We start from the raw sequence: 24,336 nt of genomic DNA, 5'->3' as shown, positions 1-24,336 counted from the left end.
ACCAGCAGCGCATACGTAGGAAATAAACATGTTTAGCATTAGCATAGTCGACGTTTTTGTGCCGTTTGTTTTTATGCGCAAAAGTATTTTAATCAGGCAAACGTTTTGTAAATATGTTATTTATACGTAATTTATATTTTTATGAAACACGTACTTTTGGGTCCAGCACTTTGATATCTAATCTAAACAGATGTTTTTATAAACATTAGTGGCATTAACGTCAGGCATATATTGTGCCTCCTAAGTTGTAGGGTCTTTCGCTGGAGGTGACATTCGTTGAAGGGCCTCAGTTTGTGAAGACTAGCGGCGAATAAACCTTCACAGAAACGCAAACCATGGCTCAGGCAGTACAGAAACTTGTGGCTAAAGTACCATCGTTGGTCGGCGGTAAGAATTTTTTATATATAAAATATCCTTTAAGGTTTATATCTCTTTTATTCGATTTGCGTGCTTTCGTTTTCGCCAGTTGGAGGAACAGGCCACAGGAGAACATGCATTCATTCAAACATTAAAATGATTAGTTGCACAGATGTAATCGCCTGATTTTGAGAACAATAATGATACATAAATAGTGTGTAACATTATTATTAGTTTCAATATCAGTGTGCCGCTTAATCTTGAGCTGTCAATTCATTCTCGGTTCTTAGCTCGTCCTACAGGAGTATGGTAAAGTTGACAGTGGCAATGTCAACGTGTGATGTCTTAGCATATCAGTTACTCACATTGTGTTTTTGTAGTTATTTAGCCTCTACTTGTTGAAGTTTTTATGTACACATTTTATATGTCACATTTATATGTTTGAGATGATTAATAACAATCACTATTGATGCTTTTTTTTAAAGCCGCTGTCACCTACTCCAAACCCCGGCTATCCACATTTTGGTATTACGCCCGTGTGGAGCTGGTGCCACCCACCCCAGCAGAGATCCCCAAGGCCATCAGCGGTGTCCAAGATCTCATCAAGGGCTTTCAGTCAGGAAAGCTTGCTCAGACCACAGTCAGGGTTAGTATGGATGGGTTGGCGGCGTGTTAGTTAACCTGTGATTTGTGTATTCACGTCACTGTGCACGTGTTAAGCACTTACGTTATATGAAAAACAGTATTTTGTACAAAAATATGTGTGGCAATACTAGCAGTGTGAAGGACATTTCCCTCTCTAACAGAACTTTACTTTAAACCAAAGACTTAAAGACACGTCACTGTCACAGAGGAAATATTTAAAGTGCATCTATTTCATTGCTAAAAATATTATTTTGTGTATTTGGTATAATAAAATGTGTTTAAAATGTGGTTTATGGTAAAAAACACATTATTTTCCACATACCGTACATTTTTGTAGCTCCAGATATCCGCGCTTCCTCAAACGCATTGATTTTGTACAATACTCATCGATCTGAAAAGCGCCCTGTCCCTGATTGGCCAGCTAATCTGTACATTGTGATTGGCCTGAATACCTCTGACCTCAGCCAGAAATGTGACGCTCCTTACCATGGTTGAAAAATTCACTCGCAATGCTAACAGGACTTAACTTACAGGCAGTGCGTCAAAGCGGGAGGAATTATGATAGTGTCGGTTTTGTCCACATCAACCGGGCCAAGAAGTAAACTGTTGCCTACAATCCGTGTGTTTGTTGTAATACAAGAAAAGAGATTTATGTTGGAAACGATTTACCTTGTGGTTTATACCTTTTGCATATCGTTAACATGTACTAATACACACTTACACACCAAAGGAAATGTAAAATCATGAATTGGAATATAGTTGCTCTTTAAGACTGAATATAGATTCATGTTTGAGAGAGAACTGTCCTGGTTTTTTACGTTTGTAGTACATGTAAAGCAGAATCTCTGTACCACAAGTTACCAGTGATGCGCGGGTTGTGGTTTCGAGTCATTCAAAAATATTTTTTATGATATTCTGGTTGCGGTCGGGTCATTTGAAATAAAGATGCCAGTTAAATATTTTAAACAATTATTAATTTTAAAAAATGCGGGCCAGGGAGCGGGTCGGGTACATTTTTTTTTGCGGTCTGAGTTGCGTGCGTGCTGGTTAGTTGAAAAAGTGGTTGGGTGCGGGTTGTTTATACATTGACCATGCGCATCACTGCAAGGTAGGGATGCTCACATTGACCGTTTAAAACCGTTAACCGAAGGTAAGAATGTATGACCGATTAACATTATCAGTTAAAATAAAAAAATATTTGTTAATACATGGTGCGTGTCGTCATGAGCCGACAGACATTTCGCCACTTTTCTATCTTTAATTTGTGAATGTCCTGTAAATGACACAAATGATTGCTGCCCTGACGGTCTGATCATTTGTATGCGTGTTTGGAAGCTGAATGGAGACGCGCGAGTGTCCCGGACCATAACATGTGAGCGAAGCTCCCCTAAATATTCCGCTCTACTGTTCAAGCGCTCCACTCAGTCGCTCACCGCCCAAGCAAGCGCTCCGTTAACTTTCCGCTCACGCTAGCAAATAAACCAATTCACATTCAGATCCCGCTCCGACATAAAAATAAATTTAGTAAGCCTAATTGTTTTCTGTACTGACGTTCTTGGATAATTGCATTTAATTAAAGTATTAGCTGATAAATCGCAGTTATGTACAGTTGTGTGTTGGCTATTAGACCTAGTTTAACTGATACGGTGCTCCGGATATAATTCAAATTAACAAATTGTTTCCACGACATCCACGTTTTACTAATTCACAATTTTAAGTAATAATAAATGTAATAACAAGTAATTACGAAATATTATAATAATTCGTTCCCCAACGAACTATACTATCATATAAATATATTATTTGAAAAAACTAAAATAAATTGAAGAACAATTTCAAGTGCAAAGTGCAAATTTACAGTGCATCAGTAAATACAGAACACAGCTCCCAGCTAGCAAAAAGTCGTCTATTGGACGTTGAGTAGACGTAAACCTTCAACGTCTAATTTTGGTCCACTGAAGGTTGAAAATGAAAATTGAAAAGACGTCAAATTTGTCCAACTTTTCAACGTTGAAAACAGGTCGATCTTCAACGTCTAATTATGGTCCAGTGAAGGTTGAAAATGAAAATTGAAAAGACGTCAAATTTGTCCTTCTTTTCAACGTTGAAAACAGGTCGATCTTCAACGTCTAATTTTGGTCCATTGAAGGTTGAAAATGAAAATTGAAAAGACGTCATATTCGTCCATCTTTTCAACATTCAAATCAGGTCGACCTTCAACGTCTAATTTTGGTCCATATTCATCCATCTTTTCAATGTTGAAAACAGGACCACATTAACATACCAAATGACATTTTATAAAATGAAACAAAGCTTTAAAGGGTTATAATAACTTTAATAAAACAGCACATTTTAAATAGTGCAAACAGTCAAGTAACCAACAGATTTCACAGTCTGCAATAAACAGGTTGGTCCAGTAACCAACACAGAGTGCAATAAACATATACCAACACAGATTTCAGAGCGCAGTAAACATAGGTCAGTCCAATGCAATAAGCCAGAGGTTTTCAAAGCTGTCCTGGAGGACTACTAGTACTGCACAATTTGCATGTCTCCCTCATTAGACACACCTGGTTTAAATTTTCAGCTCATTAGTAGAGATTGCAAGACTTGAACTGGGTGTGTAAGGTAACTGAATGAGGTGTGTCACAAAAGGGAAACATGCAAAATGTGCAGTACTAGTGGTCCTCCAGGACAGCTTTAAAAATCCCTGCTATGAGCAGTCCAGAGCTTTCTGTAATAATCTGGCGGTTGGTTGGGCTTCTCTCTGTGATAATGGGTGGAAGATTCGCGTCACATTCACACGCCTCTTCGCTTCTTCTTTAAGTTTTATGGCGGTTGGCAACTACCTTTAATGGTGCATTACCGCCACCTGGTGGGGTGGGGTAATTGTATCATGAATCCTCATTGCACCTCAATCGCAGTTTCATATTTTTTATAAGTTTGATGTAATATGTAAAACTCTTAACATTTACTTAAGATAATTGTAGAAATGAGTGAAAAGTCCATGATAAATCCAAACCAGCCGTATTTATTACATAAACATCTGTAGTGTATATTCAATTTACAGCTTACACAGCCACAGGCAACAAACTGAAACTAAACACTTCAACCCGGCAGGGGAATATAAAACAGCGCCAACAGGACTCATGCGCACTTCCACTAGTACGGTGTCTCTCAGTGTCCATAGAGTATGCAAGCGCAATCATTAACAAGAATGATCTACAATAATAATAAACATGGTTTGGTAATTTGTTTTCTCCGTTGTTTTAGCATGTATAACAGATTATCTAGCTGTCTTAGATTATGAGTTGAAAACGTGGTCAGTTGAAAACACGTAGTCAAACAGTCCAGCCAAAACTACTTAGTTGAAATCACGTTGTAAACCAGTCCAAGGCGGACCGACTTATTTTCAACCATATTTCAACGTTGAAAGACCGTAATTGTTTACTGGTCGATTATGAGTTGAAAACATGGTCAGTTGAAAACACGTAGTCAAACAGTCCAGCCAAAACTACTTAGTTGAAATCACGTCGTAAACCAGTCCAAGGCGGACCGACTTATTTTCAACCATATTTCAACGTTGAAAGACCGTAATTGTTTACTGGGCTGTGTCTTAAAGAAATTAAAATTAGACAGTATTTATGAACCTGTAAATGTACAAAACGAATGCAATACAGAAGGCCATGAGTATTTATTTATGGCATTTTCAATAGTATATTAGTAGCTAAATTAACGTGTATCTAATATAGTATGAAAACGAATAAATCATTATTTTGGCTAAATTCATCTGGATAGATCATTTTAGTCAGACTGATTTGTCAACATTTCTGAAGCTTAATTGCTATCTAATACAACTTACATTGTATCCCGAGTGTTACTTGGTCGAAAATATGTAGAAATATAGCCTACGCGAGAGCAAATTACAGAACAAAAATGTTTAGCTCACGCGGACCGAACGAAAAGCCGTTAATTAAGCGGACTCTGTAAAATAGAGGACGTGCTGAATCAGTCGAGTCGGCAGATTATCATCAATGTTTATAATGTTCATCGCATGCTGTTGATGAAAAAAATTAATATCTAAATGTCCATGGAAGAGTCAAGTGTTCAGTCAGTTAATACTAAAGGCACCGGCGTTTTTGGCTGAAGCTTCCTCATCCACGGAGCGGAGAACTATACAGGTTTTTATTTTAAGTGGTTTTAATGCTGGTAAGCAATCAGTTATATTATGGCGCTTTGTATTTGTGTTGATCAGTTAGATTAAAGTAATTTTCATCTTTAAAACTGCATCTAGATGCAGACGACGCTACATTTATACTGTCATCTTAGTTTCATTTCTTTCATTTCTATATAAGGCTGGCGACTTCATTAAAACAATATTTGAACTCCATAACTTATTGCTATAGATTCTTGAACTATCAAATCACCAAAGCATACTGGGATGAGCGAGCAGTGCTGCGTATTGAGCGAGCGGAGCGGAAACTTCGGAAATGCGCTCTGCGCTCTGATGGAAATATTACCACTCCGCTCCCGCTCCGCTCACATGCTTGCACAAACGGAGAAAGACGACGCAAAAACAAAACTTTCTGAAAAGCATCCTGCTTTAGAAATGACCACTGTTGTAGATGAAACGGAGACAATCTGCCCTTTTTGGATATTAATCCTCTGGACTGATCGCGTGCTTTTTAATAAGGTGAATATATTGCGTGAATATCTGATAATGTATGAATCCTGGTTCTGTTGTTGATCTGTCGCTGCTGTTTGCACGTTCAAATTAAATCTTTTGTTTTTACTAGTTCACAGACAACCGTCAACTGTATTTTTACTGAATGACAATTTCATATTAAAATCTTATCAGTTAACGGTTAATGTTCGGTTTAGAAGCTACGGTTGTCGGTCGGGAAAATTAACTGATATGAGCATCCCTACTGCAAGGTACTGCTGTAATACAGTCTACCTTTTAGGGTGGTGGCTTTATCTTTGTCTGGTTAAACGGCTAATTAATCGTCCAAGAATCTAATGCCTAATTTACTTTCTTTCTTGAAATATTTCTGCAGGATGCTGTAAGGAATGGACTTGTTGCAACAGAAGTTCTGATGTGGTTCTACATTGGGGAGATTATTGGAAAAGGAGGCCTTATTGGCTATGCTGTATAAATGTGGACTATCTTTTCTGCTTGTTCTCTTTGATGAGCTTTGTTTGTTCCCTTCATCAGAATTCTTGGAATCCAGGAACTAAATAAATGGATATTATTGAAGAAACAATCGTGATCATGCTTTTTTATCTCTGAGCTTATAATCATATCTTATCGTGATGGTAGAGTAAATTCAGATATTGTTTAACTGTCTCTTATTAATTTAAAGGACAAGTTCGGTATTTTACACTTAAAGCTCTGTTTTCAGATTGTTTATGATGAAATGGAACGTTTTTAACTGAAATTTGGACATATGGGGTCTCATTTATAAAACTGTGCGTGGGATCCTTACTAAAAGTCTACGTACACACACATACGCCAAAAATGGCATACGCCAAAAATATTAAGACTACATGAATCATCCTTAGATCCCACCCTGCAAGCCCATTCTTCCATTAAAGGTGACATAGAATGATTGAACGGAGTATTTATCCTTGTTCTGTGATGTGACATGTAGACAAAATTCTTTTGTTTGGGTCTGTAATGCCTTAGCTTCCTAAAAACCTCTCTCAGACCTCTAGGGTGGGGGATTTTAAACAAGTGGTTTTGCACCTATTTGGCTCCCCCTACTGGCTTAACTTGCTATCTCATTACTGATTGGCTGACTTTGCTGCCACTCAAAAAATGTAGCCAATAATTTTAAAGTGGAGGGGCAGTAAGATGCCTGTGATGTCATAAGCATCAGTTTTTCAGATTGGGCCGTTTTCTGGCTGACATTTCTAACAGAGGAATTTCTATGAGACTGAGATGTTTAGCATGTCTAGCACTTTTTGTATGTTCGTGAATGCGGGTAGACTACCATTATTCAACAAAGACAAGGTAAAAATGGTTTTTCATTCTCTGTCCCCTTTAAGTTATTTTTTATATAAATCACAACCATTGCGTGGAAACTGGCATACGCCAGTTTTGTGCGTACACACACTTTATAAATGAGACCCATGATGCTGGCTCGAGAGTTATCGGTTTCTGTTGTATCAGCCCCCACCCTCACAATGGGTGCATAGGTGCACTGGAACAATCCTTCCTAAAATGCATTAAACTTTTGTTTACAAAGAGGTGAAACTCACCGAGTGGTCGGGGGTGTTCACTGATATGCTTACACAAAAGTCGCTGCAAAAGATGCTTTCCAACAGGTGTTTTAGCATTTGTTGTAAACTTGTGGACCTATTTTTCCAGACGCCTCACACCAATATATTGTAAGAATTGAGAGCTTGAATAATAGACACTCCAGCCCAGTTGGTGGCAATAATCCACCTCGGCCAGAAATACAAATAACGTCCCCGGCGCGGAGTAATACCGTACCTCACAGCACATCTAATACAAGTCAATGGAGTTGGACAAAAACTATGATAAAACCTGTTGGAAAACATCTTTTGCAGCGATTTTGTGTGAGCATATCAGTGAACACCCTTGACCACTCGGTGAGTTTCACGTCTTTGTAAACGAAAGTTTAATGCATTTTAGGAAGGATTGTTCCTGTGCACCTATGCAGCCATTGTAGAGGTGGGGGCCGACACAACAAACACCCCAAACTCTCGGGCCAGCATCACACGTCCAAATTTCAGTCAAAACCGTCCATTTCATCACAAACAATCTGAAAACAGTGCTTTAAGTGTAAAATACCGAACTTGTCCATTAATTAATGCCTTATTGCATTTGTTAATTTATGCATGTAGTAGTGTTCAGATAACTTCCGACCTTACAGAGCACACTTCTGTATTATCTTTACAAACGCAGGTCAACTTTAAATGTAAACTTCAAAGAATTTTTTTTTGAGAAAGCCATTTTAATGCAGTAGTGGACTAGGTGGTAGTGCATTTTGTGAAAACTAAAGGGGAATAAAGGTGAAACGTCACAAACTGTATAAAAAAATCAGATGCACATTATGTATAAAGTGTATATTTTGTGATGAAGATTTAGTATAAAAATCTAATTATGTAATAATTGACATCTCTTCACGTTCTTGGTTTTCTGAAAGCATCCGCAGAACATTTCCCAAGTATTTGTGGAATTCTTGGCGGACATCTTCAGGATCTTCCTCAAGGTTTGAATGAATGAGAGGCAGTTTGCTCAGTTTTGGGGCTATATGGGATAAACAAAATAAATGGATTTTTAGTCCTAATTTCAAACAGCATGCACTGGGATACAACTTATGATCTTATGGGGCTTTCATACTAATTCACAGTTTTTATTAGTTAATTAATTTCAGATACCAGTAAGGTTCAAGTTCCTGTAAAACACTTGCCAAGGTTGATTCAGTACCTAATGTTGGACGAGCAGTACCCGCTCCACTTCCTGGTTTATGGTGTGCTATTAACAGACATTGAGTCTCCAGTAACCCCTGAGAAGAGATGAATGTAGAATGCCAGGTCTCTATTTCCTTCAGATGGCTGGGCACATCTGGGTTAAATACTATCACTACCCCATTGGAGTCCTTCATCAAAGCTGGCCAACATGATTCAAACCTGTTAGCATACGATATCACTTTAGGAAAAGGTAAGGTTTTTTATATAAATAAATAAAGATGAAACGCAAATCCAGACGTGGAAAGAAACTGATATACACTTTGTGAACCTAACTTACTTGAAATCTCCTCCACAATCCCACAGTTCCACCTCACATGCCGAATGTTTGTTGCCATTAGACAGATTCTGTGATTCAAACTCGAGTATCCTGAAGAAAAATAATATAAGTTAAGTGTCATTTGGGCCGACAAAATTAAACTTAAACTCAATGTTCAACCCACCTTACGCCCTGTGTTGGGCTATAATCAGACCCGATTGTTTCCGTTGTATCGGAGAGAAAATTAGCTAGTGCTGTTTTTCCACACTGTCAAATTATAATACTTTGAATTATTTTTAAATGTCCATCACAAACGTACATCGCATTTAACAAAATAACAAACAAAACGAATTTACCTCGCTTGGTCCAATCAATAGTATTTTCAACTTGAACATCTTCAAACACTGAGAAAAAAGGCAGCCCAGTTGGCAGATCTAGCGAGCGAGCAAGCAAGCTACTAACAAGTCGTATAAACAATTAAACATTTCTCTTCTGTATGGGATAGAAATACATTTCAAAATATTGGTTAAAGCGTGAGAGGACAACTGTCAAATCAGCATGATGTGAATCGCATTGTGTATTAGCTTATGGCTAACTAATATAAACACCTCGTTTCCAAGGCGATGGTATGGAGGGTAAATAAAGCAGTTGCAGATTCGCTACACTTCCCAAACTCTAAATATGCCAAATAGAGATGCAAATTTAATCACTGCAACTCTATATTTATTTATAATATATTTTTATAATCGATCTACTTGAGTTTGTAGGTATATCTTAACTTATTAATATTTTTGTTCATATTTCAGAATACGAGTACCTGTTTATGCACGCTCCTAAAGTTGAAAATGTCCAGCAGGGGGCAGTGCTCCGCTATATTATGTAATGCATGATTTCCAAACATCTCACGCTCGTATGAGCTTGAACACAACAGCTTTATTTATTTATTTATTTTTACTGTAATGGCAAACAGTGATCACTTGTCTATAATTAAATTATGTTGTTTTTTCCAGCAACAAACCAAGATTAAAAATTGTTACATTGAACTCTGATAGAAAGTCCATAGAAAGTTCAAGATCATTCATAGAAAGGTATTTGTTGAACTCGAAAACCAAGAAGGATAATTGGTTCATGAACATTGTAAATGAGAGGCCAGCTTGTATTACATTATTAAAAGTTTATTGAAATATGGTCCTTGGTGAATAATGTTGCATTTACAATGGCAATGAGCGGTAGCTCTTACTCTTGAATATACACAGAAAATATTATTTATTTAAAAAGCAGATCGTGGCATTGAAGATTTATTTACTGAAAAATTAATTCAGAACCTTTAAAAAATGAATTAAATGACAGCTGACAAATGGCATTAAACACAAAAGGCAAAGTAAAAAATATCAAATAATAAAATAAAGAACAAACTCATTTCTCCTTCATTTAGAAATCCTTATGAAAACCCACACGTCTCATTTAGTGTTCATTTTAATTGGCAGATCTTGACTGACGTTCCGACCCCAAAGCCCGCATAGAGAGGCTCAGTAAATGTGGTTTCAAAACGATACAGACGTGTCATTGTTTCCCCAATGCTATAGAAGGACAAAACCCCTGCAGAATGGTCCAGATAGACCCCTATTCTTGAAGAATGAGGGCCACTGACTGCCTTGTCTACCCTGTTATGCCAGGCAGAGTACCCAGAGTCAGAGCAGAGGAGGCTCCACGACTTATCGTTGTAGCCCAGCAGGCACAGGGAACCTTTACCCTTACGGCTAATGCCCCGATAGGCAACTCCGATGGAGAATTCCCCACTCCACTCGATTTCCCAGTAGAAGCGGCCACCAGACAGGGCATCACGACAGAGCACCTGGGCAAAGCTGTCAAAGCGCTCTTGATTTTCGGAGTATGGCTGCAAGTCCCGGGTTCTAATCACCTTCCTGTTTCCTTCGGACAAATACAGCTCCTTATGTGCCGTGTGGGGGTCTAATCTGAGCTGACAGAAGTCTGGGAATTGCACAAAGATAAAGGCCAAATGAATGGAGTGCTAATAATAGAACCTTGTATATATGTCTCCATGTGAAAATCATTGTGACAAAAACATAAAGAAAGGCTTTATGTTGAGTTAAAACAATCATGATGATCAGATACTTACATTTCAGAAATTCAGATCTGCTCTTGGGTTCTGTAGGAGGTGCACTGTCCACTGTATGGACCTCTTTAACTGAACACAAAGTAAAACACACAATTTACTATATTTATTATGTCATTTTACATTGCAGTATCTTCAAATTCATACAATAAGATCATGTTTGTTGTTTTTTATATGGTGATATTAGTATATAGCACCTATACTGGTATTTAATTACTATGTCTTACCTCTAATACTTTTCTCCTTGAATCGATTCTCCATGGTGTACACCGGTACTTCATTCACTGATAAGCAGACAGATATGTAAAAACCAAGAATATTTTATTTACAATACATTATAACCCTGAAATGCCGGCAGATAACATCCTATTCTTATTACTTTCTCAGAATAGAATTGTTCACTATCTACTTGTTTCATCCAAACAAAATAGCGCTTTTGTTTATTCTTTAAACCTTGCTCCGTGAAATGGAAACACTGAACCTTGTTTAGACTCTGAATGTAATCACATGACTCTCTGACTAACTTCAGAATGTTATGTGGTGTCAACAATTAATACTGACCTGTGTAATTGTTGGTTATTCCTTATTCAAATCATCTGGGCAGAGATTACACTTAATGTGATGTAATATAAACAAATTCACCCTACAACTATATTTGTGCCTGATAGTCATCTAACCTGATTTGGAGATCTTCAGCAGTTCCTCTCTGCCCATCTCCTCCAGTCTCTCTTTAATCTCAGCCACAGCTTTTCTGGCTGCGCTGAAAGAGAATTCTGGATTCAGAGACACTTTGGGTATGAAGCCATCGTCAGTCGGGGTGCAGAGATAATTGAAATTCTGTTAAATAAATAAATAAATACAAATCTATCTCAATAACACATATGGACTTTGAGGTATTCATTTTAGCAATTGTGTTCCCTCAAACCGATGACCTATACGATCAAATCTTTACATCAGCCATACCTGTAAGAAGTGGATGTGATCATCAGTGCTGTAGAGCTGTTTCAGTCCAGTCTCTTTCTTTTTCAGTTCATCAATCTCCTGCTGCAGTCGCTCCACCAGCCCTTCGGCCTGATTGAACGCAGCCTTCTCATTGATGTTGATCAGTTTGGTGACCTCTGACCTCATCCTCTCAATGGAGCTGATCATCTCATCAAACATCTTCTTGCTTTCAGCCATTGCTCTTTGTGCAGAATTCTGCAGAGAAAATGCATTTAAATGTAAGTGTGTCTGTACTTTGACTTTTCTATTGGCTTTTTTGTGTGTAGGATTATTTAAAGGTGCAGTGTGTAATTTTAAGAAGGATCTCTTGACTGAAATGCAAAATAATATACAAAACTATATTATCAAGATCTTTCATAATGAACTGTTATGTGTTTATTACCTTAGAATGAGACCTTTTTATCTACATACACAGAGGGTCCCCTTACATGGAAGTCGCCATTTTGTGCCGCCATTTTTCTACATAAGCCCTTAAAGGAATAGTCTACTCATTTTCAACATTAAAATATGTCATTAGCTTAACTAAGAATTGTTGATACATCCCTCCACCATCCGTGTGCGTGCACACAAGCGCCGGAGCGCACCGCCACACCTCGATAGGATTTAGCTTAGCCCCATTCATTCAATGGTACCAATCAGAGATAAAGTTAGAAGTGACCAAACACATCAACGTTTTTCCTATTTAAGACGAGTAGTTATACGAGCAAGTTTGGTGGTACAAAATAAAACGTAGCGCTTTTCTAAGCAGATTTAAAAGAGGAACTATATTTTATGGCGTAATAGCACTTTTGGGAGTAATTCGACTCCGCGCAGTAACACCCACCCGCAGGGGAGCGGACTTTTCAGGCGACTCGAAGTGCCCCAAAAGTGCTATTACGTCATAAAATATAGTTCCTCTTTTAAATCTGTTTAGAAAAGCGCTACGTTTTATTTTGTACTACCAAACTTGCTCGTATAACTACTCATCTTAAATAGGAAAAACGTTGATGTGTTTGGTCACTTCTAACTTTATCTCTGATTGGTACCATTGAATGAATGGGGCTAAGCTAAATGCTATCGAAGTGTCGCAGCGCGCTCCAGCGCTTATGTTCACGCACACAGACGACAGAGGGATGCATCAACAATTCCCAGTCAAGACAATAACATACTTTAGTATTGAAAACGAGAAGACTATTCCCTTAACGGACACATTTTTTTACTAAGTTGTCTCCGACGATGGCATGTTTGTCCGGTGCCGGCTACCATAGCTTCTCTATGTGTTTCAAAAGCGAGGGGTGAGCAGTGGACTAAGCCGTTGGTTGCAATTTCGCAACCGCACCACTAGATGCTGCTAAAATTTACACACTGCACCTTTAAGAATAGCTTCTGGATGAGCTTTACAATCATTACCCCATAGATTACAATATGCGCACTTATCTTAAGAACCTACATCTTGATTACTCCACGTACAACAGCAAGGGAACAATTACGGACAGTTTCAAGGACTGTTTGCTTTTCCAGATTGAAACAGTTACAGAGTGACTAAACAGATAATAGCTGTTGTGCCAAATCACCTTTGACCAGATAATAATGTAGCCATGTGTGTTCTGATTTTGTCTAATGTGTAAAGTTGATAACAAGAGTGAAGATACTTTAAAAGTATGCGTGTGACGTACTTTGAGAGAGTCCACTGCCGTTCTCAGTTCCTCCAGTTCTTTGGTCCTCTGTTGGCATTTTTGTTTGATCTCCGCTTGTGATACTCCAAGAAGTTTCTTTTAAATACAAGAGAAGAAAACATTTGTTTAAATTTTGTTTTTTAATATTCACAAATCGTATACTTTTAATCTCATTTTAAAGAATCCCCATCACACGGATGCTTTATCTTTTAAAGGAGATGGGAATGTTAATCATGTCAGGAATGCAAAACTAGCTGGGTCTGCTTGTCAGCGAGACATTTCAAGGTGCACACGCTTGACTATTTAGGAAAAGATGAGGGGGTTTCGAAGCAACCCCTTACCAAGCTCACCGAACCATTCTTCAAGATAAGCTTGAAGGAATTTGAAGAATCTGGGGAGGGGGTGAATAAAATGAGTGTGTGTGTGTGAGAGACCCTACATCCCTAAAACTGGGACTCTGTGTTTAACAGAACAAACAAACCATTAGCAATTAGTGCTTGTGATAAGTATTAGATTACAGATATAATTATCTAAATAACAGTGCAAGAAACACATCAACTGCTGCGTTTCCTCTCTGCCTTGAGCACAGACGTATGGTGAGTATTCAATACTAATGAATTGAAGGAAAAGCTTTGAAATCTTAATCCTTTGAAGGTCTTCCTTCTATTCAATGATCTGTCCTGATGGAACGGTAAACATCTAGGCAGTATCTATATATAGTTTCGATCTTCCTCGTAATGATTTTATTCAGTGACTCCCTTTTTTTAACAAACAGTGTTAACTACTCTCGACAATTTGTACACATTCTTCAGTTTTACAATTTTATGATGGGGCAAGGTACAAAAAATGTGCTATATTTTCCCTCTCATAGAGTGTGTGGGGAGGGGAGTGTTGGGGATGGTCTGTAAACTCCCGCCTGATTTCTCCGACTCGCATTCCTGCGTGGAACCTGCCTCACCCCATACCAGAATCCAGACCTGCCCTGTTTCTCATCCCTCGTAGCTCATAACAGTTATTTTTTATCACAGCATGAACAGATGTTTCCAGAAAGCTCCCAAGATCGGAACAACATTGTAGTCACGTAACCTCTGAATTGCACATTGTAAATGTACCTGTCATTGTGGTTTTACAACCATATGTCAGGAGTCGTATTGGGAAATCTTTATATAGATAGAGGTTTCATTTACAACTCGAATCTTCTCTATTCACGTCTGCGTTTCAAATTGATTAATCATCGAATCCACGTTCTTTATCAGTTCATTGTAATGATCTGGATCAGCGTGTTTTGCAATAACAGAACCGGTTATACTGTGTGTCTTTACTGTTTCTAAGCAGCATTTTTAAAAGAATACCTATAAGACATCTAAAAAAACCCAACCCAGTTATATTCAACAACACAGCCTCTCAGTAACCCTTGTGAAATTGAATACATTTAGGACAGTGTACCCAAGTGTACCAGCTTACCGGTTTTTCACCCCTCTCTGCTTCGGCCGAAGCGATGTCATGCCCTTTATGCTCGCTGACAGTACAGATGGCGCAAATGCACATCTGGTCCGTTCGACAGAACAACTCCAAGCTCTTTTGATGCTGAGGACAGATTTTACGGTCCAGATTGCCCAGTTCATCCACCAGCTTGTGCCTCTTAAAGGTGGCAGACTCGTAGTGGGGTTTCAGGTGTTTTTCGCAGTAAGAGGCGAGGCAGTTGAGGCAAGACTTGACAGCCTTGAGTTTCTTTCCAGTGCAGAAGTCACAAGGAACGTCTCCAGGTTCTGCGTAGCTTCCATTGGTGGCGGGCATCGAATTGAGGTTCAACCCGGTTTTCTTGATCTTCTCGGCAACTTTGGTAAGAGTGGCGTTCGGCCTCAGGACAGGTCTCTGGGTGAACGTGATCCGGCACTGAGGGCATATGTAGATGCCTGTATAGTCGGCCTCGTTCCAGTAACCGCTGATACAGTCCATGCAGAAGCTGTGACCGCAGGGAATCGCCACTGGGTCCTTCAGCAGCTCTGTACATAGAGGGCAGTTGAAGTAATCTGAAGATATTTGGTCAGCCATGTCTTTCTCACCTGTTTTAAAGATCCTGAAATGTCTGCAAGATGAGAGAAAGAAGCCGAGCTCTGCACACTTGATGTGTTACTACACACAGCCTTGCATTTCTGAATTCCACAGGTTATTAATTAAAGGAAGGAAAGCCCTCCCCTTTGTACTGTGGGGAGAGACAGTGTGTGAGTAAGAGAGAGAGAGAGGAAGGGAGGGAGGGAAACAGACAGAAAAAGAGCACAACCCAGCTCTGATAAACTGGTTGAGCCAGGATTGCAGCAGGCTTAAGAGAGAGACCTTGCGGGCGGGAGAAAGAGAGAGAGAGTGATGGGAGGGGTGTGGGGTGGAGTGTAAAGAGATTGACGAAGAAAGGTACAGTCGAGAATGAACGTGAATGAAAGTGTAGTACAAAGCAGGATCATCCAAGATGAAACTTAAACATCTCACACATACACAGGCTGTGTTTGTTAAGCCATTAGATGAAGAGTTGAAGGGCAAATACATCAGTTACCCTACAACCAAAGTCTGTTAATAATCGGCCATACTTTGCTTTGCACTCGTGTTTGTTGTTTTTCAGAGTTAGCATTGCTTTGCACACAGCACTAAACAAACACTAGTAACATACAATGCCTGATGTGTTTGATCTGATATTGAAACGTCTGAATGTATGAACTAAGGCCTGTTAAACTGGATTGGGTGTTGGAGACTAGAAAATACGTCTTTATTGGGTGCGGCATTAGACAAATGATCAATATTTTAGTTTTTTAGAAAATGTTTAACTACTAGCATGTCATTTTTATTCTGTAAGGTCGTACTATAGCTACAAATATTTTGGTAGGTGTGGTAAGGTGAATAGTCGAAATTAACTTGAGGTATTTACTTCAAGAATGTTTTACACAGAGTATGACGTATGAATTCCAGCCTGTACCTTTGACATAATCTTTTTGAGTAATGTACAAACCTGTTACAGATACTAGATTATTGAGTAATGTACATGAAGTCTAGCAAGCATTCTTTAGTAAATGGGACTCTGGACCACAAAACCAGTCATTAGTCGCATGGGTGTATTTGTAGCAATAGCCAACAATACATTGTATGGGTATGTTTTTTATGTCAAAAATTCCATGAAGATATTTAGTAAATTTCCGTAAATATATAAAAAATTTGTAATATGTGCTTTATTTGGACAATTTAAAGGCGATTTTCTCAATATTTTGACTTTTTTCAACCCTCAAATCCTAACAAACCATACATCAATGGAACATTTATGTATTCAGCTTTCAGATGATGCATAAATCTCAATTTCAAAAAATTGACCCTTATGAATGGTTTGTGGTCCAGGGTCACATATGGTTTACATAATATGTAGTGTCATTAACCATAACAAACTACACCTCTGTTTTGTTGTCTCTTTGTATTTCTACAAAACATGAACATACATTTATACTTAAAGGAAAACACCACTGTTTTCAATATTTTACTATATTTTCAAAATTTTACTATGCTTTTTCCTCAACTTAGACAAATTAATACATACATATATAAAACATTCAATGCGGGCACTTAATCTTTGAGCACATTGTGAATGTGTTTGCATTTAGCCTATCCCCATTCATTCCTTAGGATCCAAACAGGGATGAATTTAGAAGGCACCAAACACGTCCATGTTTTCCATATGCTCTTTTGCCATACAATATGGTTATCATTTTTTATCTGCTTAAAAAAATCGCCACTTTTTGCCATGTAACAGACTTCCCTGCTGAAAAAAAACAATAAAACCATTACAGAAAATTCTAATGGTTTTATTGGTTTTATTGGGAATGTTATTGGTTCTAATGTAATATGGCCCAAAACACACTACAGTTTATTGGTTTTTGTTGGTCTCTAATGGTATTGGTTTTATTGGTTCTATTGGTTCTATGTATTGGTTCTAACGGAATATGGCCCAAAACACACTACAGTTTAGTGGTTTTAATGGTAAAAGCTAATGGTCCCTATTGGTATTTTATTGGAAACCATTAGAATTTTCTGTAATGGTTTTATTGTTTTTTTCAGCAGGGTTTAAATAGGGAAAACATGGAAGTGTTTGAAGGCTTCTAAATTCATCTCTATTTGGATCCTAGAGAATGAATGGTGCTAGGCTAAATGCTAATGCATGACGCACTGTACAAAGATTAAGTGCACGCATTAAAAAAAGATGTAGTAACTCGTCTAAGAACATGGTAAAATATTGAAAAAACGGCATTGCATTGTGAATGTGTTAGCATTTACCCTAGCCCCATTCCTTAGGATCCAAACAGGGATGAATTTAGAAGGCACCAAACACTTCCATGTTTTCCAGATGCTCTTTTGCCATACAATATAGTTCTCATTTTTATCTGCCTAAAAAATTGCCACTTTTTTGCCACCACCCTTACTCGTGTAACTACTCATATAACAGTCTTTAAATAGCGAAAACATGGAAGTGTTTGGAGACTTCTAAATTCATCTCTATTTGGATCCTAAGGAATGAATGGGGCTAAGCTAAATGCTAACACATTCACGATGCGCTGTACAAAGATTAAGTGCACGCATTGAAAAAAGATAGGTATGTATTAACTTGTCTAAGAACATAGTAAAATATTGAAAAACTGTGGTGTTTTGCAAGCATTTAGCAGAAACTTTTACCCAACTCGACTTACAAAAGTACAACAAAGTAATTAATCCTATGTAATATAAAAATCCTAAGAAATAAACTATAAGCAACTGTTATGAATAAATGACACTTTATTAATAACATAATATTTTTTCTTTGAATTATTTGTTCATTGAATCAATGTTTTTCAACTAGTGTCATAAATATCTGAAAATGTTTATCTGAAAAATATGTGCAAAACATCTCTAATTGAATTAAGCTAAAGATTGAGATTGAAAGTCATTGGCCCAGCCAGAGCCCAGGTGACGCCCGACTGACAGAAACTGATACCCATTACACGCTGATTGGTTACACACTAAGTTCTGCCATTAGCTCTGCCCAATACACACATCTTGCATCACTTCATAAATAGTTTCACCTCTCTCCTTATTTGGTCTTGTTACTGATAAGCCAGTTTCTTTTTACCTTTTCCCAGAGTTGATCAGATACCAGGAGTTACAGTGCAAGGTATAGACAGCAATTACTCATTAACCGGCTTGTTACTGTAGGGCCTGTACTGCATATCTGCACATCTGTTATTATTCTCCCTTCAGCCTCGTGGAGGTCTGATTTTCTAAATGAATAGTGGTCAAGGATCAGTCGTATTCAATGCCTGGGGTATTGTTGTTCATATTGTTCTCATGGTCTCGATAAAGGAAACGGTGTAAACAGTACAAAAGAAATCAGTTCCTTTAACACAACCTTTATTGTTCATTCGGAGTTCACAAAAGTTCAACAGGGACCGTTTCCTATTGAAGGAGTTGCATACTCGACTGGGAATGCCAGAGGTCTCGTGTTTCCTTGTGTGTATATGAAGGGTCAAAGGACAGGTTTCATTAAACTACCCGATTAAGAGGAGCGAGGTTGTGCTGCTTGCTGGAGGGTGACAAAGTGTAGTGCGTAGAAGAAGTTAAAATCGAGGGCTGTCCTCCGGCCATTTGATTGGTCAGTGTGGAGAAACAAGGTATTTAGAAGTGTTTCCCTTGAACAATGGTCACCTTTGTGAGTTTTGGCTGAAATGCAGAGCACTGTTGTGGGCGTGCATGTGTTTTCTTGGTCATCTGGAGAAAAGTCAAATAAAATTGCAAAATAAATGGACTCAAAGCCCAAAAGAAGAGCAGTACTCGAAGGAATTCATGCATCACTTTGGGGTGTTTTACTACAAGTACATGAAAAAACATATTATGTGCCCACAGGAGAAAACTTAATGTAGAAATTGTTTCTCCAAGACACAAGTCATCAATTTATATTTCTCCTAAGAAATCTTATTAAAACATTTGAGACAAAAACACAAAACAATGTGCACTACTTGTTCTGGGTGTATAGTAAGAAATCATGAACCAAATAATCATGTAGTCTAATCTGGTTTTGTGTTGACAGTAACTTGGGTCCAGCAAAACCTTTTGCTGTTTTCCAAGAATGTGTGCACAAGTGATTATATATAATCAAAAGATTAAATGCATGAACATTTTTTCTTAAAAATGGTCAATTTGTATCAGAATGGTAATAAAATACTTTTTGGATGTCTTTCTCTCATAAAGTAAACTGTTAGAGGAAATGGCAATCACTTTTTCATGCAGCATACACAGCATACACATCTCCACACTTTCTTCACCGACATGTAACTGTGGAATGACAAGAAGTTTCAGTTACAGAGCAATCAGGAAAGACAAGATCAGTCATGTATAAATACACTACACAAATCACCACTACAGTGTCCACTGACCACAGTGCTAACCAATAAACCATCCACGAATGAGGAGGTTGGTGGGCTTTTTTGTGTATACTGTGAAACCCTTTAAGGTTATCTGACATTTTTATGTAAATTATAATTTTTTTTATCAGACTTTAAAGGATTCTGCCAAGAAAACAGTATTTCTGAATGGCCTGAGGCAGAGATTAAGCGGATTTGAGGTGAAAATATACATGCATAGTGCATGCAGAGAGCATTCTGTTCATATCATCTCATTTTTGACTAAGATGGGATTTAGTGGCTTTTGTATGTGAGTTCCTCAGCTCGAACTGATTTTGCCAAGTGGTTGATGTCCTCAGTGCAACATATTGTGTTGACCCATGGACAACATTTTTCTAAATAAAACCTAAACCCACCCCAAACCAAACCCCAACCCTAACCTTAAAGGCGGAGTGCACAATGTTTGAAAAACGCTTTGGAAAAGGAGACGGGCTGACTACCAAAACGCACTTATAGCCAATCAGCAGTAAGGAGCGTGCCTACTAACCGACATCCTTGCCGGGTTGCGTATGTGTGGGGCGGGTCTTTTAAAAGAAGATCCAGATTCTATTGGGGTAGGGGCGTGTTTGTTTAGGTGATTTCAAATATCAACATTGGCTTTCAAACATTGTGCACTCCGCCTTTAACCAAACCCTAAAATCAGAGGGATATGATAAGTGAAAATCAATGGTCTAGAACAGTGGTTCTCAAACTTTTTTAACGTGCGGCCCCCCATGTGTACGGGGTTTTCCTTCGCGGCCCCCCAAAAGAAAAGTTATGACATGTGTTCTAAAACGAACATTTTAATTAAACAAAACATATTAAATTGTTTGTTAGTAGCCTTTTTAGGTTTAATTACACAGAATTTATGATAAATAAAACTGGGGCCCCCCTGGTACCATCTCGCGGCCCCCAGTTTGAGAACCACTGGTCCAGAAACAGCTAATCCTGATTGTAAGCTTAAACTTAAAACAAACTGTAAACTTATTTCTGAAATCTGATTGGTTGATTGAACTGTTACTGCCCTGAGGACACCAACCACTTGGCAAAATCAGGAGAGCCGAGTTCCTCATACAGAATGTATATTTTTCCTATATACTTCAAGGTAATTATACCTATAGGTTTTATTTTGGGACTGCAAATGAACTCCGCCGTGAATTAAAGGAATAGTTCATCCAATTATACATATTACCTTATTACTTCCTATCATCCTAACCCTCATGTTGTCTCACTACCGTATATCTTTCTTTGTAACACAAAATGAGTTAAACAGAATGTTAGTGACTCATAGTCCTCATTCACGTTTGATGTTTAGAAAATAATAATAGCATAAACATTCTCCTCCATTTCACAGAAGTCCTAATGGTTTGGAACGACATAAGGGTAAGTAAATGACAAAATAAACATTTCATTTTATGGGGAGGGGATCTTAGCCCTTTAACATGCAGAACACTAACACACAATATCCACTGATCTGGAGTCAGACACCACAACCAGGGAATTCATTAGATGTTACTCTCCTGGCCTGACAGACCACAAGTCTGGATATTCTCTTGAACAGTGGAAACTTTCACCTTTGCTGGCCTCTCATGACTTACTGTTATCTTACTTATCAGGCCTGAGTGCATTCCTGCCAACATTTTTGCTCTCAGCACTGAAACTCTCAGGTTGGCAGCCATTTTATGTCAGAGGAATCTTGACTCAAATCTGACAAGTTTAAGATGGACATTCATCTTTGATTAATGCTTTTTTGTGTTTTGATCTTAGCCTTAATTTTTTTTTATTGTCATTAAAAAACAGGAATTATATAGTGAGAAATCTGGGTGGACTTTAAATTCCCTGTAGAAAAGTTCTAATTAGCTTTCACTCCATGCGAGCCACTGCAAGCCCACTTCCACTTCCTGTTTTGCAACAGTGATTCCTGAAGCTTTGTGAACTGTGTTGTACAGAGGATGTATGCTCTGGAGAGATGAGAGAGGCTAATCTTAAACAAACATTTATTTCCATCTTCTTTGAGCTACAGGAATAAACGCCTTGTTAGTGGAAAATGGGACTGGCATACTTGGAGACACAACAGCTGCTGTTTCAGAAAAAGTCTTCTTCTGCATTCTTCACTCGTATATGAGAGATCTACATGTAAAATTAAATGTATCATTAAAACGATTACCATAAAAAACACAATGATGAAACCCCACCCCTAACCCCATTTTCCAGCTCCCCGCGTCAAACATTCGATTCTCACTGTTTTGGAATCCATCCAGCCGATCTCCGGGTCCGGCGCCACCACCCCCAGCACAGCCCAGCACAATCCACCGAATCTGACCAGACCATCAGCATCGAGCCACAAAATTACCTAAAGGTTTTGATATTTTTCCTATTTAAAACTTGACTCTTCTGTAGTTATATTGTGTACTAAAACCGTTTGAAAATTAAAAGTTATGATTTTCTAGGCCGATATGGCTAGGAACTATACTCTCATTCTGGCGTAATCATCAAGGACTTTGCTGCTGTAACATGGCTGCAGCAGGAAAACAGTCTCCTGCTATTGAAAGTAAACAAGGGGACTATTTTCGGCCAGTGCTTAATATCACTACACCTGCTGCAGCCATGTTACAGCAGCAAAGTCCTTGATTATTACGCCAGAATGAGAGTATAGTTCCTAGTAGAGGTCTTCTCGGGTCCAAAGAAATGTACCCTACCCGAAATGACCCGAATCACTTTATACTCGAACCTGACGTGCTTAAATAATTTTTTTTAAAGAAATACCTTACCTGAGACAAATCCGAGAAAATTAGACCCGAGTCCGACCCAGTGGCATTTTTTTTAACCTGACTGGACCTGAATGTAAACGGCACTGATTTGTGTGCAGTCTGCAGACCCACACGCAGCAGTCAAACAGAAAGAAACTCCGGTGGCCTCGCAACCAATTTGGCGAGCTGCTCCATTTGTTTTACTTAGTTATCTGACGACGACACCAAGGTAACTGCTAAAATGTACATTTAAAATTGACTGACATGTCTGTGTCAACAAAAGTTAACCTACCACCAGCCACACAATGTCGCACGTGCTCTTGGCAAACAGATGAGAGGTTTGAAAAGGACATTGACGCACACACGCGAGAGAGTTCGGGTCTTCTCGCATCCTGAGACCCGATGCCGCTATTATTATTCACGACTCGTGTCCGAGACACACATGAAAATTTAAGAGCCAAACCCGACCGGGTCTCGGGTCGGACCTCGAGTTTTCAGATCTAAGTGGACCCGTGAAGACCTCTAGTTATCACCTAGAAAATCACAACTTTAAATTTTCTGTCAGGCTTAGTACATGAGGTAAATACAGAAGAGTCAAGTTTTAAATAGGAAAAATGTCGAAACTCTTTGGTTATGTTTTAGCGCAAGGCTAATGGTCTAATCAGATTCAATGGATTATTCTAAGCTATGCTAAAAGTGGTAGCGCCATACCAGGAGATCAGCTGAATGGATTCTAAAACGGTAAAAATCAAAAGTTTAACTCTAGGGGAGCTGGAAAATGAGCATATTTAAAAAAAAGTGGAGTGTCCCTTTAAGGTTATTGTTTGATCAACTGTTTGATATTGAAATACTTTTGTTAAATACGCAAAACATTTATCACTGATAACCGATTTTCTGAAAGTGTACACACTGTGTCTAAGTTTCCATAAGTATTGTGTAATTGAAATTACATATTGTAAAAAAAGGCTTTTATAGGCATAAGTAAAATGTGCTGTTTTCTCTTCCTTAAGTCTGCCGGCCAGTGAAAAGGAAATTGACAAAGTATACTCTTCCTCCCTGAAATAATTTATTGTCCAGCCTGTGCCAAAGATCACTGCATGTTTGGTCTCCAAGTGCTCATCCATCACTGCAACTCCTCTTCAGAAGGGCACCATGCCCTAAGTTGAGCTCTCTCACCTCATTGGACCTTCTGTTCGTATAAACAGTCCTACATGAGATCATAGTTTGCATGCATAATGCAGTAGCAACACAGGGTGCATATTATTAAAAATGAAGGAAATGCAAATGACCCTGACATAAAATAAGAGTTCAAATGAATAAAAAAATAATTATTTATTTGGAATGATCTCACGAGAATCCGTTCATATTTTACAAGTTGACTAATTCATATGAACTAGTATAAAGTAAATTGTGCAAAAATGTGCATAGAAATCAATAACGAAACCCCATGCTAACCCCAACACCACAGGGGTCAAGGCAAATACGCATAAATTGCCATTCAAGAGCATTGGTTTATTTCAGCTCATTTTAAGATGATGCAAAACTCCTTTGCCTGCAATTTTCAAAACTATTTTATGAGATGCTACAT

General features: G+C 38.3%; 3 protein-coding genes and 1 long non-coding RNA gene across 6 annotated transcripts; 1 reads left to right on the top strand and 3 right to left on the bottom strand.

Annotated features, from left to right (window-relative positions):
- Positions 1 to 226: 226 nt before the first annotated feature.
- Positions 227 to 6,266, top strand: atp5l (ATP synthase, H+ transporting, mitochondrial F0 complex, subunit g). The gene is made up of 3 exons (XM_055199404.1): positions 227 to 387; positions 843 to 1,003; positions 6,060 to 6,266. Exons 1-3 carry the CDS (start codon positions 336 to 338, stop codon positions 6,156 to 6,158), a joined length of 312 nt encoding a protein of 103 aa, XP_055055379.1. The 5' UTR covers positions 227 to 335; the 3' UTR covers positions 6,159 to 6,266.
- Positions 4,018 to 23,262, bottom strand: LOC141358866 (uncharacterized). The gene is made up of 2 exons (XR_012365375.1): positions 23,078 to 23,262; positions 4,018 to 4,611 (listed from the first exon to the last, which is right to left on the bottom strand). It is a non-coding gene; the product is annotated as an uncharacterized lncRNA (long non-coding RNA).
- ift22 (intraflagellar transport 22 homolog (Chlamydomonas)) lies at positions 8,080 to 9,389 on the bottom strand. Of its 3 annotated transcripts, none has more exons than XM_055199410.2 (5): positions 9,115 to 9,389; positions 8,943 to 9,025; positions 8,780 to 8,869; positions 8,459 to 8,641; positions 8,080 to 8,278 (listed from the first exon to the last, which is right to left on the bottom strand). In XM_055199410.2, the coding sequence occupies exons 3-5, from the start codon at positions 8,835 to 8,837 to the stop codon at positions 8,130 to 8,132; spliced, it is 390 nt and encodes a 129-aa protein (XP_055055385.2). In that variant the 5' UTR covers positions 8,838 to 8,869; positions 8,943 to 9,025; positions 9,115 to 9,389; the 3' UTR covers positions 8,080 to 8,129. The 3 variants fall into 3 exon arrangements, with proteins under 3 accessions (XP_055055385.2, XP_055055384.2, XP_055055383.2); XM_055199409.2 differs by having other exon boundaries at positions 8,459 to 8,680; positions 9,115 to 9,387; XM_055199408.2 differs by having other exon boundaries at positions 8,459 to 8,661; positions 9,115 to 9,385.
- On the bottom strand, positions 9,913 to 15,844 carry ftr82 (finTRIM family, member 82). Its single transcript, XM_055199407.2, has 7 exons — positions 15,017 to 15,844; positions 13,553 to 13,648; positions 11,859 to 12,092; positions 11,573 to 11,732; positions 11,123 to 11,179; positions 10,899 to 10,967; positions 9,913 to 10,750 (listed from the first exon to the last, which is right to left on the bottom strand). Exons 1-7 carry the CDS (start codon positions 15,605 to 15,607, stop codon positions 10,230 to 10,232), a joined length of 1,728 nt encoding a protein of 575 aa, XP_055055382.2. The 5' UTR covers positions 15,608 to 15,844; the 3' UTR covers positions 9,913 to 10,229.
- Positions 23,263 to 24,336: the final 1,074 nt, after the last annotated feature.

The sequence above is a fragment of the Misgurnus anguillicaudatus genome, chromosome 22 (genome assembly GCF_027580225.2).
Source record: "Misgurnus anguillicaudatus chromosome 22, ASM2758022v2, whole genome shotgun sequence".
NCBI lineage: Eukaryota > Metazoa > Chordata > Actinopteri > Cypriniformes > Cobitidae > Misgurnus > Misgurnus anguillicaudatus.
This window is presented reverse-complemented; position numbering and strand designations above follow the sequence as displayed.